General features: G+C 40.7%; 1 protein-coding gene across 3 annotated transcripts; it reads left to right on the plus strand.

Annotated features, from left to right (window-relative positions):
- The first annotated feature begins 1,708 nt into the window (after window positions 1-1,708).
- Window positions 1,709-10,368, plus strand: pcolceb (procollagen C-endopeptidase enhancer b). 3 transcript variants are annotated; one of them, XM_085350873.1, is made up of 10 exons: window positions 1,709-1,797; window positions 2,953-3,061; window positions 4,597-4,855; window positions 5,034-5,158; window positions 7,841-7,977; window positions 8,139-8,405; window positions 8,496-8,965; window positions 9,076-9,156; window positions 9,633-9,803; window positions 10,238-10,368. In XM_085350873.1, the coding sequence occupies exons 1-10, from the start codon at window positions 1,709-1,711 to the stop codon at window positions 10,366-10,368; spliced, it is 1,839 nt and encodes a 612-aa protein (XP_085206999.1). The 3 variants fall into 3 exon arrangements, with proteins under 3 accessions (XP_085206999.1, XP_085206998.1, XP_085206997.1); XM_085350872.1 differs by having other exon boundaries at window positions 8,139-8,331; window positions 8,407-8,965; XM_085350871.1 differs by having other exon boundaries at window positions 8,139-8,965.
- Window positions 10,369-13,391: the final 3,023 nt, after the last annotated feature.

Consider the following 13,391-nt stretch of genomic DNA (forward strand, 5'->3'; position numbering starts at 1 on the left):
GGTCTGCTGGCAGACCGGCTGGTATTAATAACACAGCTGAAGATGCTCCATCTTTTATTATGCAACAATAAAAATGAGTCTTACTGTTGTAATAAAACATTTTACTGTAGAGTTCAGCATAACTCACGTTTTTAATAATTGCTTTTACGAGCCCTGTATGATTTTTATTCTGGTTCCTGCAGTTTTTTAAGCTTTCCTGTGCTTACACTGGATCGTTTTGTGAGGCGAGGTTAATTCTGTGGAAAGAATTTAATCTTTTTAATGAACCGTCACCTAAATTGTGCTTGTGTGCCCATGATCTTTAAAAACAGCAGTCAGGATCCACGCTGGCAGCTGTGAGATCGCAGCAGTACAGAAGTAAATGCTAAATTTGCATGCTAATGTGTGAGCCAAAAGAGGGACTACCATTATATTGAGATTTAAACACCGCAATACAAGTGCTGTTACAAGAAATTTTATTATATGTGGGAAATAGAAACCAATTAATGATAACAAGAAGAAAAATCCACCAGTCCTGATAAGATTAAGCTAGCAAACAACAGGACAGACAGAAGCTGCACCACAGTTTGGGCCATGATTAGAATTACCACTCCCCCTGACCAAGTGATCACACTCAACTGCATTAAAGTTACCCCAAGGGTGCACACCGGCTGCCATCAGAAAATCCTGTGAAAGACACACCAAGAGAAAGCTACATCCTCCAAGCTCCTTCTTCTTATTCCTCTTTCGGCCGATCACCAACTATCTGCATATCCTCCCTCCTTCGCTACATCCATAAATCCTCTGTGGTCTTTTCCTCCTGCGTGGCACCTCCATCTTCAACATCTGCTTCACCCTGTCTGCAGTTTCCTCTTCACCTTTCCTTTGCACTGTCTATTGCGTTGTATGGTTAACCTTATGTATTCAAACTCGTCTACTTTTACTACATCTATTACTTGCATGTTCACCTTTCCACCTGTTTCCCTCTCATTCACACACATGTAATCTGCCTTGCTTCTCCAGTGCACACCTCCATCTCTCCAGGCTGTCCTCCACCTGCTTTCCACTCTTGCTACAGATCACAGAGTCATCTGCAAACATCACGGTCCTTTGCTAGTCCGCATTTCACGAGCTTGTACAACCAACTTTTCATTTCTTTATCAGTCTCTCACATGGTTATGGAGGAATTTTGGGAATCCTTTACAGCCCATTGAGGTTTATTCACAGTTGTTTTAAAGTCCCACCACAGCATTTCGGTCGAGCTGAATTCTTGACTAAAAGTCCAACATGTAAACCTGATGGTTCCAGATGAAGATGGCGAACAAAAGCACGGCTTGTAGCCGGCAGCGCTGTGAAGTGGTCATTATACATGCTACAACACAGGCCCTCTGTAAGCACACGCCTACAGAAACTTACCTTCTGCATATACTTCATTAGTCTACCTGTTAATGAGCAACACAAGCACACTGTACAGATCCACTCTGGCTGTGAATCAGTGTAAGCAACACTTTTTACTGCTAGTCACCTGCATTAACCAACTTCATTCACGCACCCTTGCCTTTCTTCGCCTTCCCTCCGTAACACCCCACCATCCAACCATCACTTCCCCTCCTCTCCCTGCCTCCCCTCCCCTTCCCAAAACCTTACCCCTCTCCACGCCTCTGCGCTGCTTCTCCCTCCTTCTTTCCCTTCTGCACTCTCGTCTTTCCCAATCCGGGAGGACAGCAGGATGGAGGACTGGGTGTGGACCCCCATGTGCCTTCTTGTCATTTTGTCCTTGGGATGGACTGATGCTCAGACTAATGACACTAACGCAAGGTAAGGTGTGCGCAGCAAAGTTATTCTGTATGTATGAGCTGTCAATGTGCCCTTTGTGAACCAATTTTCTTTTCAGTATGTGCACATGTGGCAAGCAATTTTCAAGCCCACATCAGTCTGGATTAACTACTGTGCATGTGTGAGACTGTTTCCTCTCCTGGTCGCAGTATTGTGATTACCGAAAGTTCGGTAGAAATAGAAGGGTGTAGCGTTAGAAAGATGTGGTCGGCATCCCATAAACACACAGACAGGCAGGCGGACACATAATGACAGCGTGCTGTAATTTATTGTGATTAAATCTGGGTAGATGTACCAGCAGCAGTGCTCTCGTGTCATATAGTTTGTTTTTCTTGTTGCAGCTGAGAAGTAAATCTTCCTGAAATTCTTTGTTTGTGCAGAGTTCCACACAAACAAGGTGTAAATTGAACATGAGAGACAAACAAATGCCTGTGGCCTGCTAAGCTCCTGAGGGTCAGAAGGGAGGGGACTCCAAAACTGGAATATTTTGGCCAAGTGTGGCCTTAGAGTACCACAAGAGACACACCATGCATGCCTGGAGAACTTGAGAGACAGAAAAACAGCTCTGTAATGTAAGGGATTGTAAATTTTGCCTCACTGGCTGCTATGGAGTAAAATTTAAACCTAATTTCCAGCTGCAGAGTTTCTGGAGGAAAACCAGATGCCAGATCAGCCAACATCTAAATTAACGAGTCTGGGCCTGGCCCGCACGGCAAAATTAAAAGTTGAAGCTGGCGCTGCTTTGATGTGTGTTTATCCGAGTGCGAAAGAGTGGGTGTGTGTGCCACCAAACCGTGTGTGATTGGGCTGCTGCGGCGGTGTTTGCAAAGCGAACGTGTACAGTTTTCTTGCGGTGCAGTCAGAGTGTGGCGATAACACATATACTGTGTATTAACAGTCCTGGCTTGGTTTGGCCAACTTCTATGAAAAAAAAAAACATACCATGAGAGTTTACTGGGAACTTTCCCAGCCTTGGAGAACAGAGAAAGACTGTGTTTTTCACATCTAAACGTGTGTGTGTGTGCAGGTTTTTGCCTCAATGCTCTTCAGTATAGCTGCATAAGCAAAAGCAGCATTTCCTGAAGCCCACGGCACATGAAGTGAAGGGCAGGATTTCTTTTTCTCTTTCTCTTTCAGGCCAGTCTTCCACTGTGGAGGCCACCTGGTCATAGACTCCGGCATCGTGGCCAGTGAAGGTTTTCCCAGCTTGTACAAACCCAACAGCAAATGCACCTGGTACATCACTGTGAGTCACTGAAAGTAGCTGTGATGTTTCAGTCTGGGACACGGGGATAGCGAAACAGTGGTAGCACCTATGTAGATGACTAAATGTTTTGAACTGAAGCCAAATCATTGTAGTGCCAAAAGGATGTGATTGCTGTGTGGCACTAGAAAACTAAAGAAAATGTGATTTAGAAAAAAATAGAAAAACATTTAATGAAAGCAAGGTCAGGTTGACTACAGTGCTCTCAGATCAGTATACAATCTGTGCTGCCTCCTGAGCCACAGCCGCCCCAAAAATGATCAAACCACCAACAACAGGCTCATATTAAGTTGCCTTCATCATCCTACTATAAACCAGCTTGGCCCAAACTGGACTGTACCATCTCCTCATAGCTACAGGGGGAGCCAGACTGTTAGAAAGTGCTTCAACAGCACAGAAACAAGAAGCAAAACATTAATTTACAGTTCCTCTGTGAGTCCTGACAACTATTGGTTCATCCACATGTAAATAAACATGTTTCAAGAACTCCATTCCATTTACTGAAATTCAATTCAGTTTTATTTAAATGGCTCCAAGGCTCAAGGAGCTTTCTGTAGTAAAGTAAAGACAGCAGCACGGAGAAAACCCCAACGATCAGACGACCCCCTATGACAGCGGTGTCGATCTCCAGGCCTCGGGGCAGGTGTCCTGCAGGTTTCAGATGTGTCCTTGATCCAACACAGCTGATTTAAATGACTAAATTTCCTCCTCAACATGTCTTGAAGTTGTCCAGATGTCTGGTAATGAACTAATCATTTGATTCAGGTGTGTTGACCCTGGGTGTTATCTAAAACCTGCAGTTCGGCACCCCTGCCCTATGAGCAAGCATTTGGCAACAGTGGGAAGGAAAAACTCCCTTTAAACAGGAAAAAAACCTCCGGCAGGACAAGGCTCAAGGAGGAGCAGCCATCTGCTGTGACTGGTTGGGGGTGAGGGGAGGAAACAGGAAATAGTGAAATGGGACTTTTTGGGGAGAAGAAAAAACAAACACTGCAGTGTTTCCTTTTGTGTTGATAATTCAAGTAACACCTGTGCTATTCCTTTTTTTTTTTGTCATTTTAACTGTGAAATATATTATTTATTTTTATTTAATCGGCAGGTCCCTCGAGGATAACATCTACTTTTCAGATCTGGCCAACAAGCCACATTATTACAATGTTACAAATTCAGATATAACATCAAACCACATGAAACAAAATAAAACAAGTCAGAGTCAAAATAATACAAATACGAGCTCGGGGTTGTGAATAACAGTTGCATAGATGATCATTTTCAATGAAAGGACATTTTCAAATCTGGTTATTTTATTTTGGTAATCTATTTTCTTCTGGATCTATTTCCTTCAAAAACACATCTGTAGTTTTTACTCATTATTGATATGCTTCACTTTCAGCATTTTCTTGCTGTTTTCAGAGTAACACAAGCAGTATCAATGTTGAAGAAATAATCTGCCTTACATAACAAAAAACCAGGTTGTTCCTGTGTGTGGGTCATACTGAGTCTGTTGTCCCCTCCAGGTCCCCGAGGATCATGTGGTCATGCTGTCTTTCCGCCTCTTTGACTTAGAGGCTGACCCCATCTGCCGCTATGACTACCTGGACGTCTACAACGGTCACTCCCGCCTAGTGCAGAAGTTAGGTCGATTCTGCGGGACCTTCAGGCCCGGTGCCCTCCTCTCCACCTCCAACACCATGATGCTGGAGATGGTGACGGATGAAGCCACTGGTGGAAGAGGATTTCTGGCTTCTTTCAATGCAGGGAAGCCACATATGGAAGGTGAGGACAAGTAATCCTGCAAATATTTTACTGGGGCTCCAGGACACAGTTTTGTTATTCTCCTGCAAACACAGGGCAGCCTCATGCTTTTATTGTATCACCTGGCTTTTGTCTCACCTTAACATATTGTAGCACACTCTTATTTTTTAACTCCATCTTCTTTTTCATATTTCCACAGAGAACCAGTTCTGTGGAGGACGACTGACCAAATCACAGGGCTCCGTAAAGACGCCCAACTGGCCCAACTCCAATTACCCAGCAGGCATCAGCTGCTCGTGGCACATCTCCGTAGAGCCGAGCAATGTAAGCTGATCACACTACACTTCATACAGATTGAGAGCGGTTCACATCAGAATTTCTGTTATTATTATTATTAGATTCCTAATGATCGAGTAGCATTAAAGACCTGCTCGCTTATATTAAAGAAAGCTGAATTTATCATTTTATTTATTTATAGCATATCAGTGCCTTAATATTAGTTTATCTGTCAAATTATTGTGACACGTTTAAGTGAATATTTTTACCATTTTACCGTATTTTTTTTCCCGTTATTTATACTGTAATTTGCCATTATTCTTCAATTTAAAATTAGATAGCAGTAATTGAACGCATCACCAGTTTTCTAGGTAAATATATTTTTAAAGGTGCTATTGACACACACGAAGAAATTAAACCGCAGATATCCAAATATTAAGTTATGTGTAATAATGAGAAATGACACAGAAAAAAATATCAAAAACGCTTACTGAAATGTATTTAATGCTTCATACAAAAGCCTTTGATGACACCTTCAAGACGCCTCCTTTATGGAGAAACTATAGTCACATGCATTGCTCAGGCATGATTTTGGCTCATTTTTCCACACAAACAGTCTTCAAATCCTGAAGACACCTTTATGAACTCTGAGCATCAGAGCTTTCCATAGATTTTCAGTTAGATTCAGGTCAGGTGGTTGGCTGGGTCATTCTACCAGCTTTATTTTAATCTGTGAAACCAGCTGAGTTTCCTTGGATGTGTTGGGCTCATCGTCTTGCTGAGATGTCAAACCCTCGTGTCGTCTTCATCATCCTGTTAGATTTTTATCAGGTATGTGAAGGGTGCCCGCGCCATACGCTGAAAAACAGCCCTACATCAGGATGTTGCCACCTCCAAACTTCACTGGAACCTTCAGTAGTTTAGAAATTCTTCTGTAACCAATGCCATCGGTATGTTTTGCATAATAAGGCTGCGACGGTCTTAAGAAAGCTCATTGATTTTACCCTTCATTAGATGTTTCTTGTTGACACCTTGGTAATGAGACACCTTTTTATTGGGACTGAACCACCTGATATTAATTTGCAATAAGTGGAAGGATTGCTTTCTGATTACTGAAGATTTCAGCTGGTGTCTTTACTTTTTGTACCTCCTTTTCTTCATGCGTTCAATACTTTTTCTCTTTGTCATTATTACACATAACTTAATTCATGGACTATGGTTTGATTTCTTTGCATGTGTGGATTTGATAGGTTGTTACCGACATCGGGTCAATTTCATGTCAATAGCACCTTTAGAATAATATTTACTTAGAAAACTGCTGATGTGTTCAATACTTATTTTACCCGCTGTACATATATCTAGAATGAAGCATCAACATGTTGAAAAAAAAAAGTCAGATATCTACTGTTCCCCACATGGCCCACATATCTCTTTTGGTTATGTCACCCTAATTAACATATTAATTTGAATTCTGACATTTTCTACAGGCATGCCTAAAAGTGGCATTCTTCACATTCATATGCATTTGAAAAGACTGTAAAATATGTTGATTTTTGTGGCTATTCTGAACTTGTAAGTTAAATACCACAAATTAGGCCGTCTACAGATAGTTATTGACAAGAACACAAATTAGAAAACGAAGTGACATAAGTGGAAAGTAACATCCAGCGGAAATAAGGACACATGTAGGACTGGTTCACTAGCTAGGCTAGCTAGCATAAATTTTCCCGGTGGAAAAATTTGACAGCATGATGTTGCACTGAGGAACAAATGCTAAGGAATATACGCTGTACATAGCCTTCCAACTAGCGTAAAAAAAAGAGAGCAATTAATCCACCTTATAGGGTTTATTTTCCAAGGGTTAAAATGTTGTACCTGGCAGCTAAAAGCACCTAATTGTTAGCAAACACCAAACATGTATTACCTACTCACGCAGGAAAGTGCCCAGTCAAATAGTTTAGATTGAATGATTTATAAATACTCTAGTTTGTCAGTGGGTGCTTCAGTCAGTTTAATAATAAAATCCAAAGGTGTTTTCTGTATCTTCAACACTTTAAATAGTTAACTCTATAAAAACGAATAATATAGCCAATATTTCCAATCAAAGAACAAATAGATTCTTGTGGATCTAATCTACATAACCAGTGAAGCTGACAATGCACCAGGAATGCAATAACCTCAAAACAAAAAAATTTGCACATGATTGTTAACAAGAACTGGGCTTAAATCTTTGTGAAATATACAATTAGAAAATATGCACGGGCGCTGAGGTATCATTTTAATTTGTATTTCTATAATTTACGTGCACCAAATATTAGTCAAAATCAAATTTCAATTGACTGCATGTGCAGTTGAGTATGTTAAATGCCTTGTGTTGGAAATAAATGGCAGTAAAGGGGCCCATCACAAGGAAATGTACTTTCCTTGTAGGATACTTAATGCAGTTATCGTGTATGAGTGTGACAGCGGCCTTGTGCCGAAGTTAAAATGAAAGACCTCTTTGAGTCCCTGCAGGCGTGATCATGTGTGCCAAGAGATTGAACTAAAAGAAGGAGGGAAGGAAGCAAGGGCAAGAGAGGGAGTAAATGCACCTCTGTGTTTCAGAACTCCACCACCACCTCCTGATGGCTGCACTGTACACGGCTCATGAAAATTAGTCAGAAGTAAACATGTGCTAGCGCCATGCCCTGCCAAGACTTTCATAGCTTTCTGTTTCCACCTATTTTCCAGGTGATTGAGGTACAGTTTGAGAAACTGGATCTGGAGCCTGACATGTATTGTCGTTATGACTATGTGGCCTTATTTAATGGGGGAGAAACGGATGACTCGAGGAGGATAGGGAAATTCTGCGGAGACAAGCCACCAGGGTGAGATACTGTTCAGATATAAGCTACTTTGAATTAAGCTAAATACATGTATACATACCTTACAGCAGAGCTTTGCTGACGTGTTTATACTGTCACGTCCCGTTTCTTCCACGTGTCTGTCGCTTTATCCTTTCTTTCTACTTTCCCTGTTCCTTTCATAGCACTATAGTGACAAATGGGAACGAGCTGCTTCTCCAGTTTGTGTCTGACCTCAGCGTGACCTCAGATGGATTCATGGCCCACTACTCCAGCGTGCCTCGTGGGTCCCGCACACCCACTGCAGGAGGAGACTTTATCCACAGACCTCAGATAACCTCCACGACAAAAATACCCACCAAACCAACCCCCAAACCAGTTCCCAAACTCAGACCAAGCCCCAAGCCCAAACCCATTCCCAAACCAGTTCCCAAACTCAGACCAAGCCCCAAGCCCAAACCCACCCCCAAACCAGTTCCCAAACTCAGACCAAGCCCCAAGCCCAAACCCACCCCCAAACCAGTTCCCAAACTCAGACCAAGCCCCAAACCCACCCCCAAACCAGTTCCCAAACTCAGACCAAGCCCCAAGCCCAAACCCACCCCCAAACCACCCAAAAGGCAACCAGGAAGGCCACCGCTAGTAAAGAAACCTCCACTAAACAGACCCACTACTACTAACATCAAACCCACATCTAAACCTAAACCTACACCTAAGCCTAAACCTAAACCTGAAATTAAACCAACACTAAAGCCTAAACCTAAACCTGGAGTTAAAACTACACCAAAGCCCAAACCTACACCTAAACCCAAGGTCATTAAACCAACTCTTAAACCAAGAGTCAAGGTTAAACCCACACCTAAGCCCAGTATAAAACCCAAAGTGAAACCAGTGAAGCCAACCACTAAGGCAGGAGTTAAACCAACAGTCAAACCTAAGATGAAACCCACAGCATCATCTCAACCAGGAGTAACCAAAGCAGTGACCAAGAAACCCAATGTGAGCAAGAAACGTAAGTACAATAAAACGAGTGTTGAATTTTTAACCTGCTTTTTACCCCCATGTATGTATTTGTGTTTACTTGTACTAGAAAGTGTTTGTTGCCGCATGTTTTTCCTACAGCTTTACCACTGAACCCACTGTGTACACAACCCTGTAAGCGGACTGGAACCCTCCAAACCAGCTTCTGCCCTCATGACTTTGGTGAGCTACAAAACAAGCTGCAGTCTGGGCTTTGCATAACTCCTCTCCATCTATTTTCACACCTTTACACCTACAAAATGTCACTTGGTTCTACACATTTTCTCCCCATTGAAACATGCCTTTTTTGTGATTCTAGCCCACTCTACAACTAAGTGCTTTCTAACATTCAGACACATTTATACTCAGACGAATGCATCTGAGAGCAACTTATGGTTAGTGTCTTTCCCAGTCTTTGGCATGAAGACTGGGGCACCCAGAGGTCAAACCACCAATCTTCAAATTAGTAGCGACCACTTTAGGGTGGCTTTTTAGCAATGGATATTTCACTCATAAGCAGATTCCTCAGATAATCACTCAGAAAGTCTTAAATTTTTGACCAAAGTTTAAAGAAGTCTAAACACCTTGCAATGATAACTTTTAAAAAATCTTAAATTGTTTCCCTTAGTGACCACATCTTTCTTTTTTCTTTATTTTAGTGATTACGGGTAAGGTTACGTTTATAGATCCTGGTCCAAGGGGCTCAGCAACCATCGAGGTGTCACTGATCAAGGCGTATAAGACAGGAAGCCTCACTGTCACCAAATCAGGACCCGCCAAAACAGTCACACTGACTTCTACCTGCAAGAAATGCCCAGGACTAATCAAAGGTAAAAAATGAGACAGTTTTCTTGCTCTCCATCTTACAGAAATATTGCCACATAATACAGTTAGAGCAGGTTGTCAAACGTCTGTAAATACTGTGTACAAACTGGAATTTCTTAATGATGGCTTTCTATGTTTCGGGTACTACCAGTGCTAAAATCCAGTTCAATGTCAAACTGTATGCAGATGATATGATTTTGTATTTAACCAATAAAAGTCAGCGATTAAAGGCAATAATGTAGATAATAAAACCATATAGAGGTGTCATATTGCAGCATATATCATAGGAGTAAAACAGAGTTCTGGATTGGTATGTTATTTAACAGGAATTGTTCATTTTCAGTGTTGTTCCTTTAAATGTTTCCCTTTAAAAATCACAAGCTGCTCTGATGTAAATGATAACAACTTGCTCTGTATTTCTTCATTGTCTCTTGTCCAGGCCGTAACTACGTGTTGATGGGAAAAGTGGACACAGAGGGCAATGGCCATTTGAGCCCCTCCAGCTTCACCCTCCTCTTTAAGCCCGTTCATTCAAAAGCACTGGATGTCCTTTCTCGCAAATCATGCTGACATCGTGGCCTAAACCACCAATCAAACTGACAGCCTTGACTCTTTAGAAAATGTAACATTGCATAAAGAGTGAAAATATTATAAACAATATCCTGCAGAATTTTTTTCATATTACAATATGGTTGTGAGAAGGAGTTACATTTTAAACATACGATATTAACATATTACTTTTGTATTTTCTATGTAAATTATAAAGTTTCTGTGTTAAAAGATACATAATAAACACAGTTTGGGGGTAATTTTAGTCTCGACTATCCGTTACTTTCCCTGGTACACTGAAGTGCTATACAACATAAAGATCTTAGAGACCATAAAACAAATATGACATTTATCACCAGCAGCAACATGACACATGATTGTGAGGGACTGTTGTCCTACATGATGACCTCCTGAAAAGCTTGCAATGGCCTTCATATATCAACCACGCTGTCACAGATGCCACTTTAGTGCGAAGGCAGCAAATCGAACAAAGTGCTGGTCTTCAGTGATTTTGGTCCATATTAACATCACACAGTTGCTGCAGCTTTTTCAGTTGCTCATTCATGATGAAATATTTTGTTCTATCACATCCTGAAGCTGTTTTATAGTAATGAGATCTGGTGATTGTGGAGGCCATTTGAATACAACAAACTCATTGTCATGTTCAAGAAACCGGTTTGAGATGATCCCATGAACTTTGCAAAACATGGTTTGTCATCCTGCTGAAAACAGTCATCAGAAGATGGGACCACTGTGACCATAAAGGGACATGATCAGCAACAACACTCAGGTAGGCTGTGGCTTTTAAATGATGCTCATTAGTACTAAGTGACCCAAATTGTGCCAATATCCCCCACATCATTAAACCACAACCACTAACATTAACTGTTAATATAAGGCAGGGTGTATCAGTGCTTTCATCTTGTTTATGTCAAATTTTGAACATATCTTCCAAATGTTGCAGCAGAAATCGCGACACATTAGACCATTTGACAATTCAATTTTGTAGCCTCAATTTTTGCTTCCACTGCTTCAAGGTTTGACATGTTGTGTGTTCAGAGATGCTCTTCTACATAGCGTGGTTGTTAACAAGCGGTTGTTTGAATTACTTCTGCCTTCCTATCAGCTCAAAGGAAGGCATTCTCCTGGCATAAACGAGTCATTTTCACCTAGAAAACTGCTGCTCACAGGATATTTTCTGTCCATCTGACCATAGAGATGTGTGAAAATCTCAGTAGATGAGCATTTAAAAAAAAAAGAAAAAAAAAGACTCAGACCAGTTGTCACGTTAATGGGTCTGTTGACCCAGCGTTTTAAGTTTTAGTTTATTTATGTTGATGTTTATGTTTAAGTTTTTTAGGTTAGCTAAGTTCATTTGTTTATCAGATTCCCTTTGTGTTTTTCTACCCCTAAATTTAAGTTTCCCTCACCCTTTATGTGTTTCATGTCTTATGTTGTCAAGTTCGTATTGCCATGTCTGCGTCTCATGTTTCCTGTTTTATTTTGAAGGTCTGTGTCCTGTGTCAGTGTAGTCGGCTTTGCTTCCTTCATCTCGTAATGTCAGCTTAGTGTTAGCAGTTTCCCCATGTGTTTCCACTTCCCCTAATCACCCTTGTGTGTATTTAGTCTGTGTGTTTCTTTTTGCTCATTGTCAGGTCGTCTGTTGTCCTTTCTGCTATGTTTCCAGGGTCCAGGTACCTTTGTGTCCATGTCAGGTTTCATGTTTTGATTTTTTTTAAGTTTATCTTTAGTTTCCACAGTTTAGATTATCGTTTAGCTTCATATTCATCAGTTTTGTTTTGTAATATTTTACCTGCCTTAATAAACGGCTCGCTTTATGTTAACATTCAAGTTTTATTCCACGTCCATTTGTGTCTGCATTTTGGGTCCTCTTCGTCACTCTATACACTCTGCCTGTGCCAGACTGTGACACCAGCCCATTTAGCAGTAAAAAGCATTCAAAGTCCCTTAAATTACTTTTCTTCTCCATTCTGATGCCAGATTTGAAATTCTGTAGATCAGCTTGACCACGACAACATGCTGAAATGCACAGAGTGGCTGAAGTGATCGAACGATTGCATATTTGTATTAATGAAAAGTTGAACATGTCTACCTAATAAACTGGTGATCAAAGTAGGAAAACCTGAGATACAGTGCCATCCATAATGTTTAGGACACCATTTTTGTAGTTTTGCCTCTGTACACCATCAAACAATCAATATTTGACTGAAGTACAGATTTTTAGCTTTAAGGGGTTTCACAAAAACTTTGTAGGATTTAGTTAAGAATTACAACCATTTCACATCCCCCATCTTCAGAGATTGTCACAGTGGGTTTTTTTTAAATTGGGCTTCCACACTAGCTGTCTTACTGTGTAATATATTTTGTTATTAAGATTGGATTATGAGGTATTTCAGGGTATATTTTCTGTCAACATCTTTGAAAAACAATTTCACAACTCATTTTTGTACTTTTTGCTTCTTTATTCTCATATTTGCAAAAAGAGGATGAAGTGCTGGGATTTTCTGAGATAAAGTACGCAGGTCTAAAAAACTGAAAGCATTTTAGGTGATTCAGGAGTGGAAGTGAAAAAGCTACAGTTATGATGGACAGCCTCCTTAAGCTTCCCGTCATGATATATACAGAAAACATTTACATTAAACAAGTTTATTCAGCTTCTGCACCTTCTCTGGTAACTTTCCCTGGGCACATGTGAAACAGCCTGAACTTTATAAAACGAAAAGCCTGTTTTTGTTTTCCTCTCATTTTTAATGACTCTTCTCTGAGGTGTTTTTGTGTTTGTTTTAGCCGCATGAGATTTGAGTTTCTTCAAAATGCATAATTCCTGTTTTCAGTTCTCAGTCTGACGTGGTTGTGCTGATCCATGTTTCAGTGTAAAAATGTACTGGACAAAAAATAAAAAATACAGTAGGCTTTTTTCCACAATATTATTTTCTCATTATGAAACAGAACAAACCCACCATGGATTGGAAACTTCTAAATGAACACTGTTTCAGAGGGATTTCTTTAGAATACAATACTGT

Source organism: Diplotaxodon limnothrissa, linkage group LG3, assembly GCF_057381915.1.
Source record: "Diplotaxodon limnothrissa isolate DT_005_m linkage group LG3, D_limnothrissa_male_GT1.1, whole genome shotgun sequence".
Lineage (NCBI taxonomy): Eukaryota > Metazoa > Chordata > Actinopteri > Cichliformes > Cichlidae > Diplotaxodon > Diplotaxodon limnothrissa.